General features: G+C 60.0%; 1 protein-coding gene across 2 annotated transcripts in view; it reads left to right on the top strand.

Annotated features, from left to right (window-relative positions):
- RGMA (repulsive guidance molecule BMP co-receptor a) overlaps window positions 1–15,087 on the top strand; it is a 45,439-nt gene extending 30,352 nt beyond the window's left edge. For both annotated transcript variants that reach the window (XM_045813075.2, XM_045813074.2), the window contains exons 3-4: window positions 4,697–5,211; window positions 12,637–15,087. In XM_045813075.2, coding sequence (XP_045669031.2) covers window positions 4,697–5,211; window positions 12,637–13,359 — 1,238 coding nt within the window. In that variant the 3' untranslated portion in view covers window positions 13,360–15,087. The remainder of the gene's footprint in view (window positions 1–4,696; window positions 5,212–12,636) is intronic.
- The last annotated feature ends 6,173 nt before the right edge of the window (window positions 15,088–21,260 follow it).

The following is a 21,260-nucleotide window of genomic DNA, read 5'->3' as shown; positions in this document are numbered from 1 at the left end:
CTCCCCCTCACGCGCAGGGAGAGTCGTCCCAGCCCGGGTCCCCCCTCAGTGATCGCAGGTCCTTTCAGGGAGAGGGGACAGTGGAATAGGGGAAGCCGAGTCCACCTGGTCTCCTGGCCCCTGGCCAAGTGAATGTCTCCAGTGATCTGGCTTCTGCAGGGGGCAGTCAGGAGGGCCCGGGAAGGGGAGGAGAGACTTTCCCGAAGCTGAAAGTCAGGGTGCCGGGCATGGTCGGGTGCTGGCGACAGCATCTAACTGGATTGCAGACGGCCGCCTCCTCCTAGCTGTGTCCTCACGTGGCCGAGTGTGAGGCCGTGCCCTGGTGTCTCTTCCTGTAAGGACACCAGTCCCCTCATGACCTCATCTGAACCTAATCACCTCCCGGAGCCCCCCCCTTCCAAGTACCATCACACTGGGGTTGGGGCTTCAACATAGGACTTTGGGGGGGACACATTCAGTCCATAGCCTCCTCGCTGGTGAAAGACAGCGAGCGAGGTGGTGGGCGAAGTTGTCCCTGGTGCCCTTGGGAGTGTGGCGCCCGGGACCCATCGGGTGGGTGCGGGGCGGGGGGGGTGGTCAGTGCCCGGAACAGCTGCACGCACACTGGACGCCTCCACATCCAGGTGGAAGGGCAGAGCCCTGACGTCCTCACGAGGGAGAGGTGGGGGAAGGGACACTCCCGTCCAGTGCCCCTCCTGTCCCCTCCCTGTCCCTGCCTGTGACTGCTAACCTCTTACCTCACAGGGTGGGGGGGGTGTTTATCCCTCTCTGAGACCTTTGTCAGGCCCCCCATTTGTTGAGCACCCACGGGGGTCCCAGGCAGACCAAGAGCATCTTCTCGTTTGACCCTCAGCAACGCTGTAAGACGGGCGCTACTTCTAGTTCATAGAGAAGGAAACTGAGGCAGAGCCAGGTTCCTACAGGGACAGAGGGGACAGAGCGGGACTTCGAGCCAGACACTGTCCCTCCAGTGCCCACTGCCCACCACCCCATCTGGCCAGTGTCACCTTCACACCTCTCCAGGTCTGTCCCTAGTCCTGGGTGATAACATTGGGAGCATTCTCCAGATGGCCGAGAAATGGGATCAGCAGGACTTCGGGGAGTGAGGGGCTGGAGGAGTTCACCCCTCTGTGGACCCTGCCTGGGGTGGAAAGCCTACCTCTTGGGTGCAAGGGCAGCCCCAGAATGACCTCGGTCACCCCCTGGGGGTGGTGGGCGGAGCTGCCATCACCACTCTCGGGAGGCTCTGAGAGGGGGAGGGGAGCAAGTGAAAGAGCCCCACTGAGTTGGAACTGAGAGATGAAAGGCCTAGTCTCCAAGGGCTGAGGGCCTGCGGGGGGGTTGGGGGGGCAGGACTGCTCAGGGTTGCCAGCTGCATCCCTGCTGGGTTTGCCCCTTGGGAAAGCCGCCTCCCTCTTTACCCCCTCTGCAGCCCCCTCCCACCCCCAAAGGAAATGCCCCATTCACACACTCCAGACTGGTGGGGCTCCAGCAGGTGCTAACTTGGCCCTTTCGAGACTACTGAGCCTAACTCTAAAGAAGTGTGGCTTGTGGGCCAGCAACATGGGCCTCCTTCGGGAGCCTGGCAGAAATGCAGAGCCTCCGCTCACTGAGGCCTGCTGACCCAGCCGGGGCTGTCGGTGTGCACGGGGACGTGTGAAGAGCGCTGCTCGGAACAGAGGATTAAGGGCCAGCCACATCTGTGCTGGCAGATCCCACTTGATGACCCCAGAGCAGGGAGGGACCCCCTTTCAGGGCACCTCTGTAGGATTTCAGTCACGAACCCCAGACATACTGGAGAGCTCTGCCGCTGGGACACTGCTCTGAGCCTTTTCAAGGCTGTGAAGACATCAGACTCTATCACCACCTGTGGAGCTGCCCGTGGGTGGGGATAGAGCCATAAATGGGGGTCAGGAGTGAGACACCCTGTATACCCCACATTGTGTGCAGGCTGGTCCTGCCCTAGGCCCCATTCCTGACCCCTGCCTTCGAGCCGCTGCACACCCCGAAAAGCGGCCCCTGGGAACTGGTCTACTGGACCACGGGCCTGCGGGTATGGTGGGGCACTCTTGCAGGAGGGGTCCTCAGGGAGAGGCTGAAGGTCACAGGTGGTGAAGTGTGCCCTTGAACCGCTCAGCGGCTGACAGGCGGAGGCAATCATGAATGTGCTAATTGTATGATGACGTGGAACTGCCCTCGGCCTGGGCTATTAGGTCCTAACAGGCCAGATGCAAACCCTGCTTCAGCTTCTTCCCGGAGACCTGGGGCCAGAAAAGCAGCCAGCTGAGCCTGGGTGCCCCTCGGGGAGGCGGGCAGGGCAGTGGGGCCTGGCCCTGGGGCCGCCGGGAGGGCCGGCCGAGCCAACACCAGCCCGAGACAGAGTTAGTAACTGTGAGTTCGCTGTCTGCTGTCCTGGGTCTGCTCTGGCAGAGCTGAGGCCAACACAGCTCCTGCTTGGGTTGCCGCCATCTGGTCATAAAGGGACAGGTGGTGGCCTTTCTCCCCTTTGGGCATGCTGAGCTCCAGAGAGGGACCCGAGCCTGGCTGCAGGCAGGGCTCCCGAGGCTGGTGGGCTTGTGGGCGGTGGGCACAGCCCGGGTGGCTGCCACTTGGCACAGGCCCGTGTCCCACTCAGATCAGTTTCTCTGACATCCTGAACGCCACGATTCTGAGAAAGCAGCATCGCAGGTCAGCACCCCCTGCGCCCAGAATCAGTGAGGCTGCCTGAGCTGGCCGCGCGTGGGGGCAGCCGACCAGAGACAGAGAGTTGGTGGCCCCCCAGCCAGTGCCTTTGTACCGTGTTCCTCTGCACAGCACCCCCTCCACTCACACCTCCACCACGAGGGGCGCCTTCACCTTCTCCCACACGGGCCACATTAGCCTTTCGCAGGGTCGCTTGGGCCTTGGGTGTCTTCTATGGGTTTGGTGAAATCTGAAGACAGCAGGGCCAGAGAATCTTCTAGCTGCCTTTCAAGGGACACCTGCCCCCAGGAGCACGCCTCTGTGGGAGGGAGACCATGAGAGGGAGGGGGGTCTCAACGAGTGCCTGTTCACCCCAGGTGCCTCTAAATGGCAGTTAATTACCCCCTCATATTAACCAAATCTGCTTAAGTCAGCACGCTTCTTCAACTTAAAATAAAGCTATGAAAATGGAAAATCTGTACCCCTTATATCAAATTTGCTTTATTTTTCCTAATACACATTGAAGTAAATATGTAACTTCTCAAAAGAAAAAATGTCCACCCAGACCCCCCCTCACCCCGAAACAACCTCGTTTGCCAGCAGTGGAGACAAATACAGGGGAAGTTAGGAGAGGCGCCTGAATTTTAAGACAAGCGTGGGCTCCCCGTGCCCAGGTGGGTGACCTGGGCGGGCCAGCTTCAGCTCCACGCAGATGGGAGTAGATCTCTAAGAGATAGGCCATCCAGGTGTCCGGGCACAGAGCAGCTGCTGAGATGATTCTTAGCCTGCCCTTACGTATTTCTGCCCCTGGCTTTATTGGCAACTTGATTTTGGAGGTAAAAAGCCAGCACCAGGGAAGCAAGCTGACTTTTCCAAGGGTTCGCGAGCCAGGCTAGGAGCCCGGTCAGGGGTGCCTGGAGCTATTGCCCCATCCTGCTGTCGATCACTCCAGCATTGGGCTGCAACCCCAGAGGCCAGGCCTCCCAGCTCGTCTGCCAGCCCCTTTGCTCCTGGAGCCTGTGTAGAATCTTCTTTCCTGCTGCCGGTCTGCATGCCTGGCCACTGAAGTCACTAGGGACTGTGCAAAAGAATCTGGGTGGCTAGGAAAGGGCAGGCTCCACGTGTCCAGGTACAAGATTCGGTGTATTAAAGCCACAGTTTGCAGGCATGGTCATTTGTAGCTCATTGTTACTAAGGTCTCAAAGCTTGCGAGTGACTTTTTTAAAAAACACGAATTAAGGCAGATCTAAGGTTATGGCTCTCAGCTGCTTCCCAGCATGCTCTCCTGAGCAGGACAGAGGAGGGAGGGATGGAGCAATGGAGACCAAGAGGGGAGCTGCCCTTGCTTTGCAGACAAGGTGACCGGAACCAGGCCTTCTGTGACCAGAGCTCATAGAGTAATCATACGAGCCAACGTTCACTGACCTTCTGCTCTAGTCAGTGCCATTCTTGGTCCTTTACCACTCTGACCAACCTCATAAGGCACACACTAGTATGACTCATTTTCTAGGTAAATCTAAGGAGGCACAGAGAAGTCCAGTGATTTGTACAAGGTCACACAGTAGCGGAGCCCAGGACACATCGTGGGGCTTAATTCCCAGCCACATTTCTGTTGATGTTGCCAAAATGCTTGGGGATAGCTTGACAGTGTCAACAGATGTCAAAGGCCCAAGGGTGGCTTGTCAGCTCCCAGAGTCCGGCAGCCCAGAGGCACTGACCGTTCGGCTTTACCGTCTGGGAACCGTGGGAAGGACCCCCACTGGCCCTTGCGGCCGGCAGATCTGCACGCCTGGCCCCTTGGGGTCACCCCAGGCGGAAGGCTGGGAAGGGCAGTTCCACACCGCACGTGCACCTGAGGGGATTATTTGCCATCGGGGCGCGAACATGCAGCTGGGTGGCGCATCTGGGAGGAGATGTCCTGCGCGTGTGCCTGCGGCGCTGGTTGCCCAGGGTAAGGAGGGCGGAGCCTGCCCTCTGGCCCTGACCGTCACCTGTCCCTTCCTGTGCCCCGCAGCCACGTCCCCGTGCAAGATCCTCAAGTGCAACTCTGAGTTCTGGAGCGCCACGGCGGGCAGCCACTCCCCGGCCTCGGACGACGCCCCCGAGTTTTGCGCGGCGCTGCGCACCTATGCCCTGTGCACGCGGCGCACAGCCCGCACCTGCCGGGGCGACCTGGCCTACCACTCGGCCGTCCATGGCATAGAGGACCTCATGAGCCAGTACAACTGCTCCAAGGATGGCCCCACGTCGCAGCCGCGCCTGCGCACCCTGCCACCGCCGGGCGACAGCCAGGAGCGCTCCGACAGCCCCGAGATCTGCCACTACGAGAAGAGCTTCCACAAGCACTCGGCGGCCCCCAACTACACGCACTGCGGCCTCTTTGGGGACCCGCACCTCAGGACTTTCACAGACCGCTTCCAGACCTGCAAGGTGCAGGGCGCCTGGCCGCTCATCGACAATAATTACCTGAACGTGCAGGTCACCAACACGCCTGTGCTGCCCGGCTCGGCCGCCACCGCCACCAGCAAGGTAAGGGGTGAGGCTGAGGCTCGGGCAGCCCCGCTGTCACCAGGGCCCAGACCCCGACACCGCCTGCATCCCGCCCCACAGTCTTATTTCCAGTAAATGGGCTGATTATTTACAAAGGAATGTTCTAGAGGGTTTTTGTTCTGAGATAAACCAACCTTCCCCACCTCTTCACGTTGCAGAGAGTGTGGTATTTCTCAAACTGCTGGATGCTGCCCATGGGGGGTTTGTGAAATTGGTTTTCCAGGGTCAGAAACTGGCATACACGTGTCACGTTTTATTTTCAGCTGGGCAGGGTAGAGCAGGATGGCCTAACCTCGCACCGATGAGAAAGGCAGGTGGCAAATGCGTTGTGCGCGGGAAGGGTACGCATTTTAGGAAGCTTAGTTCCGGTTGTGTGCGTGCGTGCTTGCGTACCTGGGCAAACGCTGGGTCCAGGTAAAGGGGGTTTCTTTCTGGGGTTATTGTCCACAAATTTTAGAAACACTCGCCAGAGCACTTGGTTTCAAGCTTTTGGAATATTCTTTTCTTGCCCCCAAACTGTGTCTTGGTATAACTCCAGTATTAAATCCTGGTAAAAGGGAAGCCTCCCTACAGGTGTGTCTCCATGATCGCCCTCAGGGAGGGCGAACTCTGTTCGCCGTGGACACGTGACCCCAGCACCCCTGGAGGTGACGACAGTCCCACCCAGAGGCTCTCACGTGGCTGCACATTTACAAACTGAACAGATTGTGGAAGATAGTGATTCTGGGCCCCCCTCCAGGCTGGTAGGACACCAGATCTCTGGGTGGGGTCAGGCTCGTGTTTTGTTTTGTTCTGTTTTGTTTTGTTCTGTTTTGTTTGTAAGCCCCCAGTGATTCTGGCTCATGGAGGGGGTTAGGGGCACCGGCTTAGAGGCCAGGGCTGTAGGATGCTGCTGGGGTCAGCAGGGCTGCAGGCTACCGTCCCGCGCTTTCTTTGCCCCATGCCTACAGTGAGAGGCTGCAGTCCCAAGGTGGAACGGCCGTGCTGTCCGGGAACACGGGGAGATGGCCACAAGTAAGGATAGACAAGCAGCTTACTGAGCCTCCCAGGGGCCACCCATGCAGCTTTTCCCTCCTCCCTCAGGCCAGCCCTGTCTGGCTGGGGCAGCTCCCTTTGACACATCCCCAAAGTGGGATGTGCCTCTCCGCCCAGAGTGCAGTGGGCTGGGAACACGGAGCTAGCTTCTGACCCGGGCCTGGTGGCTCTGCAGACGGGCATGTTCTCGTTTGCCGTGAGAGGCAGTCCCCGTCCGGAGCCCCAGAGGCCGCGGAGAGCTGGTCGTCTTCTGACCCCAGAAGGCCTCAGTCTCTGGGTGGCAGGACTCAAGTTCTGCTCACAGGGCCGCAGCCACGGATGTGGCCCGTGGCCCACGCACTTGGACACCCCCATCTTCTCCCTCCTCTACCTGCTTCCGGGAGGGTCTCTCACGACCTCCTATTCAGACTGAGCCAGAAGGCGCAGCCTCAAGGCCAGGAGGCTGGTGGGCTCTCAGAGTGCAGGGGATGGGGACCCATGTGCCACCTCAGACCCCCCGGGGGGTTCCAGGTTGGCAGTGGGTCTGTTTTCCTAGCAAAAGCACGTTGCAAGGCGGCACGTTGGGCAGCGCCAGGCTGGTCCACAAAGGGCGTTTCTGTTCCTTCCTGTCCCTCCACATCCCACAGGAGGACAGCGAGGTGACCTGGCAGCCAGGAAAATTCCTGCCATCTGCCTCTGCTCTGGTGGCCCCTGCATGCCTCCAGAGGGTCTCTTTCTGGGCCCAGCTGCAGGATAAGAAACAAGAGTGTCTTTGCCCCGTGGACACCCTCGCAGGCCCTTGGCACCAGGCCGTGAAGCCTAGTGAGCAGCAGAATTCTGGCCAGCGCTCTCTCCACCCTGTCCGCCCTCTTAGCCCTCCGCAGAGTGGGGAGGGGGGGCCCACGTCAAGGACCCAGCCGCCTTCCCTGGGGCCCCTCCACCTACCCACCTCCCTCCTTCCCTAGAGCCAAGATAAATGAACGCCGGGAGCCTGAGGCTGCAGCTTCTAAATCCAGCAGCAAACATACTGCGGGAGGGGACCCCGCCTCCCTGTCCCACCCTGGCAGGGGCACACAGGGAAGTCTGAGGGTATGAGAGAGACGTGGACCTTAGAAGCCTGTCCCTCCTAACCCAGGCTGGTGTGAGCACCAGATGTGATAACAGAGCCAAGCACAGACCTGGGAGGAACTGTGGTTTGTGACCTGCGAGGCTGGGCTGCTGCTCCCACAGACTCCGGGGAGGCGGGGGAGGGGACAGGGTGGGGCAAGAGCCTTTAGGCCACATCCCATCGGGTTCCACAGGCTGGGGTGACATGCCCGGGCTTCGAACCTCAGCTCTTCCCTGGCACACCCTGGGACCCTGAGCCCAGAGATGCTGTCCCCAAAACGCATGGAATGATCCAGTCCCTTGAGTGTGTTCTTCAAAGGCTCACTCTGCTCCAGGCTCCCTGCTGGGCCCTGTTGCCAGTGGAAGTGCCCAATCACGGACAGGAGCAGCTCTCTTCCTGTCCCAGCATGGAGCCTCCAGAGAGCATGGGGCTCCCCAGCAGGGCTCGGCCGACTCAGCCCCTTTCTGCTGTGACCTAGGGTCACCTCTGTCTTCCCAGCAGGCCGGGAGCCCAGCGGCCTTCTGTTACCTCCCCACCGGCCAGGAGGCAGCACGAGGCTCGGCCCCCGGAGACCCAGGCGCAACGGGGTCCGTGTCTGTGGCCAATTCAGTCTCGGGCCCCCGGGCAGACCGGGTTCCCCGGGTGAGAGACACCAGTGGCGGCTTTCCAGCGCCCTTGGCCTGCCCGCGCCTGTTCCTGTAGGCCTCCACTGCGCAGGCGCGTCGGCTGTGCTCATTCATCGATTCTGCAGACATTTACAAAACACCTCTCTAGTGCCAGCCTCTGTGCCCGTGCTTCCTCCCTCCTGGCCACTCCCGTGGAGGGCAAAGGCAGGCAGAGGGGTGCTTGTGTGGGTGCAGGATGCTCTGCCCGGAGCGCCAGGGGCGGGGGGGGGGGCTCCTCCAAGCCCTTCTGCAGAGCTCGCCTCCGAAGGACAGGAGCGGAAGACCAGGGCAGAGACAGGGACGGGAGGGTAGCCTGGAGCCCTGGGGGAAGCAGGAGAAGCCAAGGGGCTCTTATCTCAGGCTTTTGTGCCCCCCCAAAAGAGCCCTCTGCCAGCCTCTTCTACCCACCCGAACCCATTGCCCTCCATCCTCCCCTTGCCCCAAAGGGCCTTGGCTCGTTTCTCAGGATCCGGGCATTATCCAGTCGTGCCCATCCCTCCGTTCTCGTAGGTGATCAAGATGTCGTGTATTCCAGTCCAAGCTGACATTTTAGCCAGCCTCCCGGCTCCGTGGGACTTCCTTCTGTGCCCAGCCCCCAGCTCCACCACCCTCCCTCCAGCTGCACCCAGAGCACCCCATTGTACAGATGAGAAAACCGAGGCTCTGGGAGGAGAGGAACTCGTGCCTCTGCCTTCCCCTGCCCCCTGCTGGTCCCACCCAGAACTTACCATCCATCTGTCCCACCACCTAACTCATCTCCTTGGTCTGTCACCCCCCTGGAGTGTGAGCCCCTTGAGGACAAGGCTCTTGGACTCTCCGGCCCCCTTGTGTGGATACAGCCTCTAGCGCCAGGGGCCTGGTGCGGCGGAGGGGCGTGGGGCCCCCCTGGGGAGGGGGGTGGCAAAGACGGGAGTGGCAGCCGCACCCGTGGCCCAGCTGGCAGCGAGCCGCCCGGCTTTCGACAGGCCCCTTCATGCTGTTACTTGTGGTTGAGTCCTTGGCACTGGTGCTGTCAGCCTTCCAGGAGCCTGTCTCCACAAGAGATGACGGTTAGAGGGAAACCAGCCTTTCCTGTTCCAGGAGACTGATGGCACTTGGAAACCAGCAGCCCCCCCCCCCCGCCCCCCTGCGCCCCAGCACACCAGGCAGGGACACCGGAGCCCCTCATCGCTCACCCCCTCCCCAGTGGCAGGACCACCCACTGCCCAGACCACCCTGGCTGCACCTCCCGGCCCCCCACAGGCAGCCTCTACATCGGGGCGGGCGTTGTGGGATGGGGCAGGAGATGGAGCTAAAAGTGGCCATTTTTGTCGGCCAGGGATGGATGGCAGGGTAGCGGCAGGCCTCTGGGGTCCGACAGGTAGGGCTCCAAGCAGGATGGAGGGGCTGGGGCCACCTGTGATATCCCACAGCAAACCAGGGGTGCACTGCTTCCCAGGACCGGGCAGTAGCCTCACAGGGAGAGATGGGGAAATCGAGTCCAGTGCCCCAGGAGCTGTGCCCACCCCGGGCCTCCCAGGGTAGCACTCCCTGGACTCTGGCAGGCCCCCCGGCCTCCAGCTTCGGAGCACCATTCCCTCCTCGTATCCCGTGTGGACAGCAGAATGTGTCCCCATCTGTCCTGACCAGGCCCCACAGGCACAGGGCCAGGAGCCCCAAGACTTCCAGGGACCCACGAAAAAGCTTTCATTTGTTTTAAAGTCAGAAGGAAACAGCAGCATCATCCAACCTCGACTGTATTAGTCTTGACACCAGTGCGGTCACAAAATGTAATTTTAGTATTTTTGTTGGAGGAGGGGGCGCGCAAAGGCCCAAGAGTTTGGAGTCCCCGAAAGTTCCAACTGTGGCCTCTCATCCTCCGTTCTCTGAGTATCAGGGGAGTAGGGGGTTTCCCTCTGAAGGTCCAGGCCCCTTGCCTACTCCCGGCCCGGTCACCCCTATGCTTCACCAGTGTGAGCGGTGATGAGACAGGCCTGGACACCACCGGCCAGGCCCTCGATACCCCATTGGTTTTGCTCAGCGTAGAACTTCAGCTTTGCTCCTGAGGCTCCAGGCTGAGACCACTCCCTGCCTGCTTCCCCCTGGACCTCCTGTCTGTGCCCCTAGCCACCCGCACACCTCCCGAATTGTAGCCACACTGCGTGGCCTGTGGCCGGGACCCAGACCCCATCCTGGGCCCGGGCCTTTCCCGACCCTGGGCCTGAGACGAGGTCCTTCACAGCTCTCCCACCTCCCCTTGCCTGTAGGACCTGCTTGCTGTTTCTAGCACGCCTGGGCCAGAAACTCCCTTAGCACTTCACGCAGCCGGCCCTCTACCACAAGGGCTGCCCTAGGCCTTCATTGTGCCCCTCCCACTGCCACATTGCCCGGGGCGCCCAGGCACAAAGTACAGTCATGGCCAAGACATCCATGTCATCAGCAGCCCCCTGCCCGGGCCCCCTCAGCCTGCAGAGCCTCTGAGGAGGTATGGTACCCCTCAGGAATCCCGTTAGATGGCTGGCTAGCCCCCCCCCCCCCGCTGGGGGCAGGGGACAAGTTCTAGGAATGATGGCCTAGGGGGGTGAGGGCAATGCACAGGTTAGGGGGTGGGGGCTTAGCAGGGGGCCCCAAAAGGCCTGGGTGCCCTCTTGCCCCATGACCCTAGCTCCCTCCCTGGCCTTAGGCTAGAGTTCAGGTCCCAGCTGCCCTTGGTTGGGGGGCAGTGGCCTTAAAGCCACCAGTGGTAAAAAGCAGGCACCTGGGAAGAGGAACGAAGGAGAGTGGTTGTCTCTCCCCCAGATGTGACTCTCGTCTCCGGCCCGTGCAGTCTTCCTAGTTAGGATTATGGGGGAAAGAGCAGCCCGGCCCTTCACCCAGGATAACAAGGGGAAACACACTCGCTCCCCAGGCTGTTTGTCTCCCGTCCTTCTCCCAGGCCTCCCACCCTGTGGGCTTGTGGCCGAAAAGAGCCAGGGGCTGGAAACCAAGAGACTAAACTCCGCTCTACCTCTTGCTGGCTGTGTGACCTTGGGCAAGTCACTTGACCTCTCTGAGCCTGAATTTCTCCACTATAAATGGGAGGTCACGTCATCCTCCCCTGCAGCGCCCCACAGGACTAGAAGAGGCAGCAAGGTTGCCTGCGTCCGTGGTTCTCAGGAGGACGGTTACCAGTGGAGCTGCCCCGCCATCAGCGTCTCCTCCAGCAGCTCAGCCCAGCCCCTCACCCCCGGCTGCAGACACCCACGGACATGAGCCTCCCTGCTCCTTCCCTGGCCAGGGTTGCGTGCTCAGCCTGGAGCCCCCCGTCTTCCTTTCTGACTGGTGCCTTCCTCCTCTCCTTCTTCCCCCTGCTCATCTCGAGGCCTGGCTGGGTGACCCCTCAGGGCAGCCCTGCCACAGTGGCCTCTGCCGGCTTCTGCCTGCTCGTTCGTTCTGTGAGCGGGAGTCTGTCCTTGTCCACCTGCTGCTATGTTCAGCCAGTGGCTTAGAGCCCTTTTAAAGGCATTTGGTGGCAGGTCTGCAGGCGGCTTGAGAGATTGTGTTAGGTGGTTGTGGACCGTATTAGTTTCCTGTTCTGCCGTAACAAATACCACCAACTCCATGTTTCCAACAAGCAGAAATTGACTCTCTTGTAAGCTCTGGGAGCGAGAAATCTGAAATGAGTCTTTCAGGGCTACACGAAGGTGTTAGGAGGGTCGGTCCTTCTAGAAGCTCCCAGGAGAAATCTGTCCAGTGCCTCTTCCAGCCTCTGGGTGTGCCCGCATCCCTGGGCTGTGGTCACCCCACTCCAGTCTCTGCCTCTGTGGAAAGAGCCTTCCCGTCTTCAATGGCCCCATCTCCCTCTGCCTCCTCTTAGGAGGACACGTGTGATTCTATTTAGGACCCACCCAGCTAATCCAGGATAACTTGTCCATCTGGCGTCCTTACCCTAATCACGTCTTCCAAGTCTCTTTTGCATAGAAGGTAACATTCACAGGTTCCAGGAATTAGGGCCTGATATCTTGGGGGCCATTACTCAGCTTACGACAATAGATAATGAATTTTTATTTTTAATTAGCTGTGCTTTTCTTTTTATGGTCCAGGTCTATATATAGTAAATGAGCTGGTTTTCTATTTAGGGTAGTGATCTAAAGTTCCCCTTCGAAGTCAGTTGTGTTTTTTCTTTTTTTTTAATAAAACAAGTTGGTTTTTTTTTTTAACCGAGTGTTTGATTTTAATTCCAGCGTAGTTCACACAGTGTTATATTAGTTTCAGGCGTGCACTATCGGGATTCAACAATTCCATACGTTACTCCGTGCTCGTTCATCCTCATCACCTGTTTCCCCCATCCCCCCACCTCCCCTCGGGGAACCATCAGTTTGTCCTCTATAGTTAAGAGTCTGTCTCTTGGTTTGTCTCTCTCTCCTTTTTCCCCCTGTGTCCTAGAGTAAAACAAATTGTTTTAAAAGAAAAATATTACATGCATAATAATGCAGGTGCCACCCAAAGGGGACCAAAATGGGGAGGGACAGCTCGGGGCATCGTGGGGGCTCCTCCCGTCCGTCCCCAGCATCGCCGGCATGGGCTCGGCCTCCCCCACCACCACCATCTCGGCACCGCTAACCCCCTCTCTCCATCCTCTCCCCCCACCCCCACCAGCTCACCATCATCTTCAAGAACTTCCAGGAGTGCGTGGACCAGAAGGTGTACCAGGCTGAGATGGACGAACTCCCTGCCGCCTTCGCCGACGGCTCCAAGAACGGCGGGGACAAGCACGGGGCCAACAGCCTGAAGATCACGGAGAAGGTGTCGGGCCAGCACGTGGAGATCCAGGCCAAGTACATCGGCACCACCATCGTGGTGCGCCAGGTGGGCCGCTACCTGACTTTCGCAGTCCGCATGCCCGAGGAGGTGGTCAACGCCGTGGAGGACCGGGACAGCCAGGGCCTCTACCTCTGCCTGAGGGGCTGTCCCCTCAACCAACAGATCGACTTCCAGGCCTTCCGCGCCAACGCCGAGGGCCCCGGCCCCCGCAGGCCAGCGGCCGCCAGCCCTGCGCCCGCGGCCCCGGACACTTTCCCGTACGAGACGGCAGTGGCCAAGTGCAAGGAGAAGCTGCCCGTGGAGGACCTCTACTACCAGGCCTGTGTCTTTGACCTGCTCACCACGGGCGACGTGAACTTCACGCTGGCCGCGTACTACGCCCTGGAGGACGTCAAGATGCTGCACTCCAACAAAGACAGGCTGCACCTGTACGAGAGGACTCGGGAGCCACCGGGCCGGGCGGCCGCCACAGGGCTGCCCCCCGCCCCCCGGCCCCTGCTGGGCAGCCTGCTGCTCCTCGCCCTGCTCCCCGCCTTCCTGGAGGCTGTGGCCGCCTAGGGCAGAGGAGGGCTGCTGCCTGTCCCCCAGCCGGTGGGCGCCGTGGGAGGGCTGGGGCGGTGGAGGGGGGAGGGAGGAGGTCAGGGGGGCCCTGCAGTGTCTGCAGGGGTCAGGAGCGGAGGCAGCTGCTGGCCAGCAGGCTGTGGACGGTTACCTCAGAGCTGCCCTGGGCTGTCCGCTGGCAAGGGCTGGGGCAGGGGGTGGCCTTCCCCCCCACCCCGCCCCCTCCTTTGGGGGGGTGTGAGAGGTCGTGGTGATTGGTGCTGTGATGTTTGTGACAGTTGAGCTGTGTGAGACAGGGAGCCGCTCCCCTCCACCCGCCCCGCAGTGTGAATGTGCAAAACAGAGCCCCTCAGGCCGAAGCCCCACCCCACCAGAGACACTGGGATTGATCAGAGTCGAGCTCCTCCCCCCCCACCCCTGCAATGCACTGAAACAGGCCCAGCTGACTGCTGCCCGCACCCGCCACACGCACACACACTCACAGGAGCACACTCGCACACACTAAGCTGAGGGGCTGAGGCATCCGCGAGGCCGCACCCCCCCAGGCAGGGCCTCCTTTCCCCTTGGGCCTTAGGACGACTGGGGGGGGCGCTGCTCAGCATCTTCAGCAAATTGTCATCCTTTGACCCAAAGGTGGTGCCCGCCTGGTGCCTTCCTGCCCGAGAGCCGAGGTGAGACTCCCACGTGCAGCCTGGCTGCCCTGTCCCTGCTCAGGTGACCCTGCTCAGGCCCCTGCCTCGGAGCCCACAGCTGGGGCAGCGGTGCTGAGTACAGGTTGGAGTGCGCCACTCACGGGCTCTGATGCTCTTCTCTGGCTCCTTCCCTCCCCGCTCCCCGTTCTCCACTGTGCTTAGGAGCTCACGTCCTCATTTCTAACTGTCTAAACAGAACGACCCCTTGATTTCTGTCCCCTTCTCTCCAGCAGGTGGCAAGAGCCCCTGGGCAGGGGAGCTTGGGCCGTAGGGCGTGGGCAGGAGGCGCCGTGGACAGGGCCAGCTGGCCTGCCCTGAGCCCCTCCGTTCTCCTCGCCTGCCCCCGGACCCCCACTCCCCACCCATCCGCCCACGTCTGCAGGCTGGGGACAGGAGCAGGGTCTGCAAGCTTCTCAGCCCTGAGTGTCCCTGGCTGGTCTCGTCCCTCTAGTCCCCCCCCTTAAGCCCATGGCCACACAGCCAGGAGAGGCTCGCCGCCGCCGAGAGCCCTGGCGCCCACCTCCCGTCAGCCCCGGCTGCCCATCCGAGGAGCCCCGAACCAGTCCCGCCTCTGCTGCTGTCCCAGAGAACCCAGGGACCAACACCAGGCTCGGCTCCACTCCCGAGAAGGGGCAGGAGGGCGGTTCCCACAGCCCCGCACTGTCCTGGCCCTTCAGTCTCCAGGCAGCCCTTCTGCTGTTCCCCAGGGACCTCTCATACACTGGCCCCGGAGGCTCCCCGCCTCCCCTCCGAGAGGTCCCCTCTCTCTGCCCAGCCCAGGGCAGGAAGGTGGAAGGCCCGGCCCAGCCCGCCCTGCTGGTTTTTAGATGGTCCCTATGTTGGAAGTAAAAAGTGAAGCACTTTATTTTGGTTGTGTTTGGTCGCGTTCTGCTTGGAAGTGGGGACCCCTCACTGCGTCCTTGTGTCTGTGACCTGTGTGGAGTGTCACCGCATGTACATACTGTAAATTATTTATTAACGGCTAAATGCAAGTAAAGTTTGGGTTTTTTTCGTTTTGTTATTTTCTTTCGGACTGCGTGTTGGAATTTGCTTTCTGAACAGACTGGCTCCTTTGGAGGGGTAGAGTGGTGGAGGGGAGGAGGGGTGGCCTCAGCGGGGCGGCCGCTTCGGCTGCATGCGCCTGGACGCAGCTGGCCCACGTGCGCGTGCAAGGGGATTTGCGGATGCTTGTGGAAGGTGAAGCCATTTAACACAAGCTCTCTACTTCCCTAAATTACTTTTTCTCCTTAGGGGGCTTGAGGGCTTCAAGTGTTCTTGCCCCTGTGAGGCTGGAATAGTTTTGGGGACAGATGATGGCCGAAGGGGGTGGGGGCCGCAAGATTGGGGGGGCTAGCCTCAGACCATGTCGGCTGCCCCCCGTCAGTCTAGGAGCCCTAGAGCTGGGACTGTGGCTGCCGCCCTCCCCGCACGTCCCCTGCTCGCACAGCCCAGGGCCAGAGTGATGGCTCTGCAGAGAGGACCAAGACTTACATGGGGCCAGGTTCCCGCCAGCTGTCATCACATTTCACCTCTTAAAGCGATGCAGTGAGTCAGAAACAAATGCATGCCCATTTTACAAAGAAACAGAGGCTCAGAGATGAATTGATCAGCCTAGGGTCCTTAGCAGGGCAGGGCCAAGATGCACGCCCAGGTCCATTTTGCCCTGTCTGGGCCTGCTCTTAACACCAAGTGTCATGAGGCAGAAAAGCAGCACCGTTAAGCCAGGCCACACCCCGGGGTTCTCCCCTTTCCTAGCCCTGTGACCTTGAGCAAGTCACTTACCCTCTCTGAGCCTCTGATTCCTCCTCTCTAAGGTGGGGAGATCCCATAGGGTTGTCTGGAGATTCGGCGAGTTAATTCCTATAAAGGACATAGGACGGGGCCTGGCACACGGGGAGTGTATACCAGGGCTCGTATCCCTGCTTTCTCAGAGCAGGAGGGGTTGAGTGAGGCGGTGGGTGGGCGGAGAAGGGAGAGGGCCACGCAGACCCTGGGAGCTTGAGAGGAGGGTAAGCTGAAAGGCTAGCGAGGGGAGGAATCCAGAGAGGGAGCATGTAACCAGTCCAAGCTGAAGGAGAAGGTCAAAGGAGGAGGGAGAACTTTCTAGAACCCAGCTCTTACACAGGCTCCCAGAGGGAGCGCGGGATTCCCGGCATTGGCAGGAAGAACCAGACTGGAAGGGACAAAACGAGTCCGAACATACACGCACATCTTATCCCGTGGCTCAAACTGTGAGGACCCGTAGGCCTCTCTCTCTCTCTCTCTCTCTCTCTCTCTCTCGATCTGTCGCAGTCGTAGCCGGGGTTGGAATAACTCAGAGGGGAGGCGCCGTGGAGGCAGCGGGGCCCGCTGGCACCCGACCAGCGCACAAGAACCGATTATGCAGAAGCCAGGGCACACAGGATTGAAAATTTAAAAATCCCGTTCACCATCAGATGAAAATGCTAGGGCGCTTGGCCAGAGAATATTCTGGGTTTGGAATTTGTTCAGGACCCTCAGCTTCACCAGCTGGAACTCTTGCCCAGTACCCTGCTGCTGGTCGCCCGTGAGCATGGAAATTTGCATTTCATCATGAATATGGAACACAGAGCCTTGAGCTGCATGATCCTGAGAAGCGCTTCATCCTGCACCGCGGGCCGGGTTGGAGCGGCCGCCTCTGCGCCAGCGAGATGGGGGCCAGCCAGCCTGGAGGTAAACGCATTAGCAGACGGAGGTGTGCGTCCTCTCGCTGTACCCCAACACACCGACACGTGGCAAAAACTCTTGGCGGTTCAGTGTGGCCAACCAGAATTCGAGAGAAAGGGCTACTCGATGCGCGTGCGTGAGGGTCATTCATAACGAAGGGGGCAGATTCTGGGCTGAAAACCCTCCCCGGGACCCCTGGGCAGTGATGCACAGGAGCCAGGCGTGACCGGGGCTCCTCGGCAAGGCCGGGGAGCCGCGTGGAGCGGGGGGTGGCCCTTGGTCTCGGCTGCGGGCCCACTTGGCGTCCTAACGGCTCTCCCCTCGCTAGTTGTGTGGTCTCCCTTGGGGTTTTGGAGCCTTGGATTCCTTATCTGTAAAACGGAATCAGGAGTCCCGACGTCCCGAGGTCGTTAGAGATCCAACGAGCTGACGCTCAGAAATCGCCTCGCGCCTGGGCCCCTGAGCAGCACCGGGAGGCCGCCGAAAATGACGGTGCCCCCGCTTTGCAGGGGCGCGTGCTCGTGCATTCACCCGATGATTCCTTCGTGGTCCCTTGTGCCCGGGGCGGACAGCGGGGTCCACACAGACTGCTGTGCATTCTCGCTGGAGAGACCTGGCACGATCAGATGTCCCAGGGTGACAAGCACCACAAGGGAAAGGGACGCGGGTTCCTCTGACAGAGACCCACGGGCACTGGAGGAGGGTGGGGAGGAGCCTTCATCGGGCGGGGCCGGGAGGCCTCCGCCCAATCCCCTGCGTGGATTTGGGGGACGCCGGGCAAGGAGCTGGGGAGACCCTTCCATGCAGAGAGACCGGTGAGCGCAGAGGGCCTGGGCCCACAGCGGCAGACTTGGAGGGGCAGCAGGAAGCCATGGGGCTGGGCGCCCTGAGAGGACAGCCCAGGTGAGGCTGCCGAGCGGCCAGAGGGAGCACCGCAGGCCCACCGACTAGGGAGGGGGTTCGGACGTTTTGTTCCAGCTGCCTCTTTGAGCCAGGGCAGGATGTGTCCAGCTGGAGTTTTAAAGGAATCCTTCCGGACATGGTGAGGTGGGGGAGAAAGGGGGGGCTCCGGCACGAGCCAGTCAGACGTGGGATGCAGGGGGTGGTGCGGGAGGTGCCACGAATGACCCACTTCCGGGCATAACACGGGGGTGCTGCAGGTGGGGTTTAGCGAGTGGGAGAACGGGGCGGGGGAGGGGCTGGTGCTGAGCACTTGGGTAAACTGTGGCGTCACTTACTGAGCCACGGAAGGAGTGTGTTTGGGATGCTAAAATCAAAATTTTACTTTGGGACACATTGGAAACCATGTGCAGCTGTCTTTAATTTTTTTTTTAAGATTTTATTTATTTATTTAGAGGGTAGGGAGGGGCAGAGGGAGAGAGCGAATCTCAGGCAGACTCCCCACTAAGCATGGAGCCCGTCGCGGGGCTCGATCCCATGATTCTGACATCATGACCTGAGCTTAAACCAAGAGTTGGAGGCTCAACTGACTGAGCCACCCAAGGCGCCCCGGATTGTCTTTAATTTTTAAATTAAATGATGCCCACTTCCCAGGAGCCAATGTTTACAGAGCACAGAGCTCATAAAAGGAACCTACGGAACGAAGGGAAGGTGTTGTCCTTGAACGAGCTGGTTGCAAAGCTGTGGTTGGTAAGATTGGCAGATGTCACTTGGTGGCTAGTCCCAAGGCCACACTCGAGCAGGGAATCTCAGGAGCCCCACGCCTTGCGGGGGGCCCAGACCATATGCTTGGAAAGGGACAGCTGGGCTCCCCAAGATGGGGCCCGACCCCAAATACCAAATTATGCAGGGACCAAAGTTCTCATCCTGATGGGGAAAATGGTGTTAAAATCGTAAAACGGAAAATTCGAAGAATAGCTAGGAACCCTGGGAGGGGCGTTATCGACTCCCCACAGCTCCTGGCTGGCGTGCGGGAGACTCCGTGGGCTAGAAGGAGGCCCGTCCCACTCCTGGACTTGGCCACTTGCTGGCTGTGTGACCTGGGACTTCAATATTCTGTCTGCCCCAGGAAGGCGGTGGCCGGCCCACAGGGATGCCTGGGATATAGGGAGCACACCCGGAGCAAGCCGTACCTGCCGACAAGCATCCACTCCCTCCCCTTCTCATCCCACCGGGTCACACCGCCTTCTGGGCTCACTGCCTGAGCCAGCATCTGGGGGGACAGTCCAGCACACCAGGCAGGCCCCTGGCCCTGCTTGCTCCTGAGATCTGCAGAGTCCCACCCTCCAGCCTCACACGCAGGTGTCCCCCACCAGCCACTAAGGGTGGGACCCTACTTCATGCCACGGGGTCGTCTCCTAGGTATGGTCCAAAATCATGTCTCTTTGGTCTGATTAGTCTTACGTGTCCAAGTCTTGAGACAACTGAAGAGCTCTGTGTCCCGCTCCCACCTGGGCTGGAGAAGCTTGCTGTTCTGGCCTGGGGTCGGTGGGAACCCCGCACGCCCAAAGCAGGAGTCTAAGGACCTCTAATTCCATGGAGGCACCCGCTGTCCCTGGGGAGCTGCCCGCAGCCCCCTGAATCTGTGGGCCAAGGACCCCTGCTACCTGTTTCAACAGCTTCCCCTCAGCTACCTTCCCCATCCTTCTGGACTTTCTGCACTTTTGACCATTTGGTCACTTCCTTCCTGTGACCTGGGTCTATGCCCTGAAGGACAGGAACAGAAAGGAACACTCTAGGGTTGTCCCCCAGCAGCACGGACTTAATGAAGAGATGGCAGGAGTGCACGTACGAGGCGTGGCGTGGTCGGGGCGGGGGTGTTTCTGGAATCAGGGGACGCCATCGCAGGCAGCCTAGATCCCAAGGCCAAGGCCAGCGCATCACCCTGCCTGACTCCGCCCTGACCCAGAGGAACCCTGGGACCGCTCACGGACTCTTCCACATTCGAACCCATTCGTGCTCATCTCCTCCCTCCGGCCCGCAGGAACCAGAGCCCGCCTCAGGCCTGACGTGTTTGCTTTGTCTCAAGTGGTGGTCAAACCTACCGCCCCTGTGGCAGGGTGAGAAGCAACCTCATTCTGGCAGTTACCTCCACCAGAAGGGAACAAGGACAGCCCCTCCCCCACATTGTCGTCCTGCAGAGCAAACACCTACTTACGACCTTGACCTTGAGCTTTGCGTTTGCTTTGGCGATTTTCACAACACCCTTGCAGGTAGATGCCGTGGCCTAGTTTCCAGACGGACACCCACACCCGCGCCACCTATCTGCTCTTCCCTTGAGGACAGAGAAGTGGCTCGGTGGAGTCAATCCAGGGTTCTGGTCTTGGGTTAGCAGGGAGTGAGACCAGACCCCGCTGGGAGGCCAGGTGGGTAGAGGGACTTCAAACCTGGACCCTGAAGAGAAGAAGGGTGGGAGAGAGGGTCCCTCAGATCTGAAGTTTGAGAGGCTTAGGGTTCCAGAAGGAGATGGCTCAAGGGTGCCAGTGGATTCTCGGCCAGGTCAGCATGGCCCCAGGGTGGTCATCAGCTTCCCCAGGTGGGAAACAAGCCTTCTCAGCAGTCCCAGACATGATCCAGCTGCTGCTAGAGACCCTACCCCCATTTACATGGAGACTGGAGTCACCCCAGCATGACAGCTACATTTCTTGGCCACCTGCCATGTGTCGGACAGCCTGCCAAGTATCTGATCCGAGTGCTGATTTATCATGGGAGCCCCTGTCCAGCCACCTCCCTCCTGGAGTTCAGGTGGCTTGAAGCCCAGGCTCCATCCAAGAGAGGGGCTTGGTGAGCAGGGCTCCTGGGTGGCCTTCAGGTCAAGACTGGGGGCCTAGACCACCAGAAACCAAATGCCAAGGTAAGGGCCGGGGCCACTCTCCCCCGGGCGTTACAGGACAATGGCAGCATCCGCCACATTGACTTAACTCACCTTTTCCTTTGCGAACGATCAGAGATGAATCCTTAAGGCAGGTGTCCACAGCCTCCTCCCTTTGGGGTCCACTCTGCTGGTCTAACACCGCAGCGGAGTCATTTCTCCTTTCCTTTCTCTCCCCCCTCCGCTTCCTTCCTTGCACAAACATTCTTAGGAGCAGCCCCTCTGTGTCCCATCACAGTCCGGGTTTGGGGGATCCGTTCATTTATTCCGGAGGCCCTGTGAGGGGTCAGGCACCGTGCTCAGTGCTGCGGATAGAGCAGTGACCCCTGCAGATGAATGTACCCGCCCTCCCGGGACCGGCTTCTTGGAGTGCGAGGCAGACAACGCACAGGTTAGTTTGCTGTGATCAGAGCAGGGAAGGGGGTGCAGAACGGGGAGGCGGACGGCGTGCTGGCTGTCCCCACTTGCCAGTTCTCTGTCCTTGAGCCGGTCCCACGCGGCTCCTAGCCTGTTCATCGACCACAAGGGGAGGGATTAGGACTGAATCACAGGGCCTGCGGGAATCCGATGAGTCTGGTGCAAAGGTACTTGGGTGAGAGTAGAGAAGCCGTTGAAGTGACAAGCTCGCCTTGCGAGGTGGGAGGACCTGGGGTGGAGTGTAAATTCCAGCGCTTCCCCTAAGATGCGTG

The sequence above is a fragment of the Ursus americanus genome, chromosome 28 (assembly GCF_024610735.1).
Source record: "Ursus americanus isolate L20-20 chromosome 28, mUrsAme1.1.p, whole genome shotgun sequence".
Taxonomy (NCBI): domain Eukaryota; kingdom Metazoa; phylum Chordata; class Mammalia; order Carnivora; family Ursidae; genus Ursus; species Ursus americanus.
This window is presented reverse-complemented; position numbering and strand designations above follow the sequence as displayed.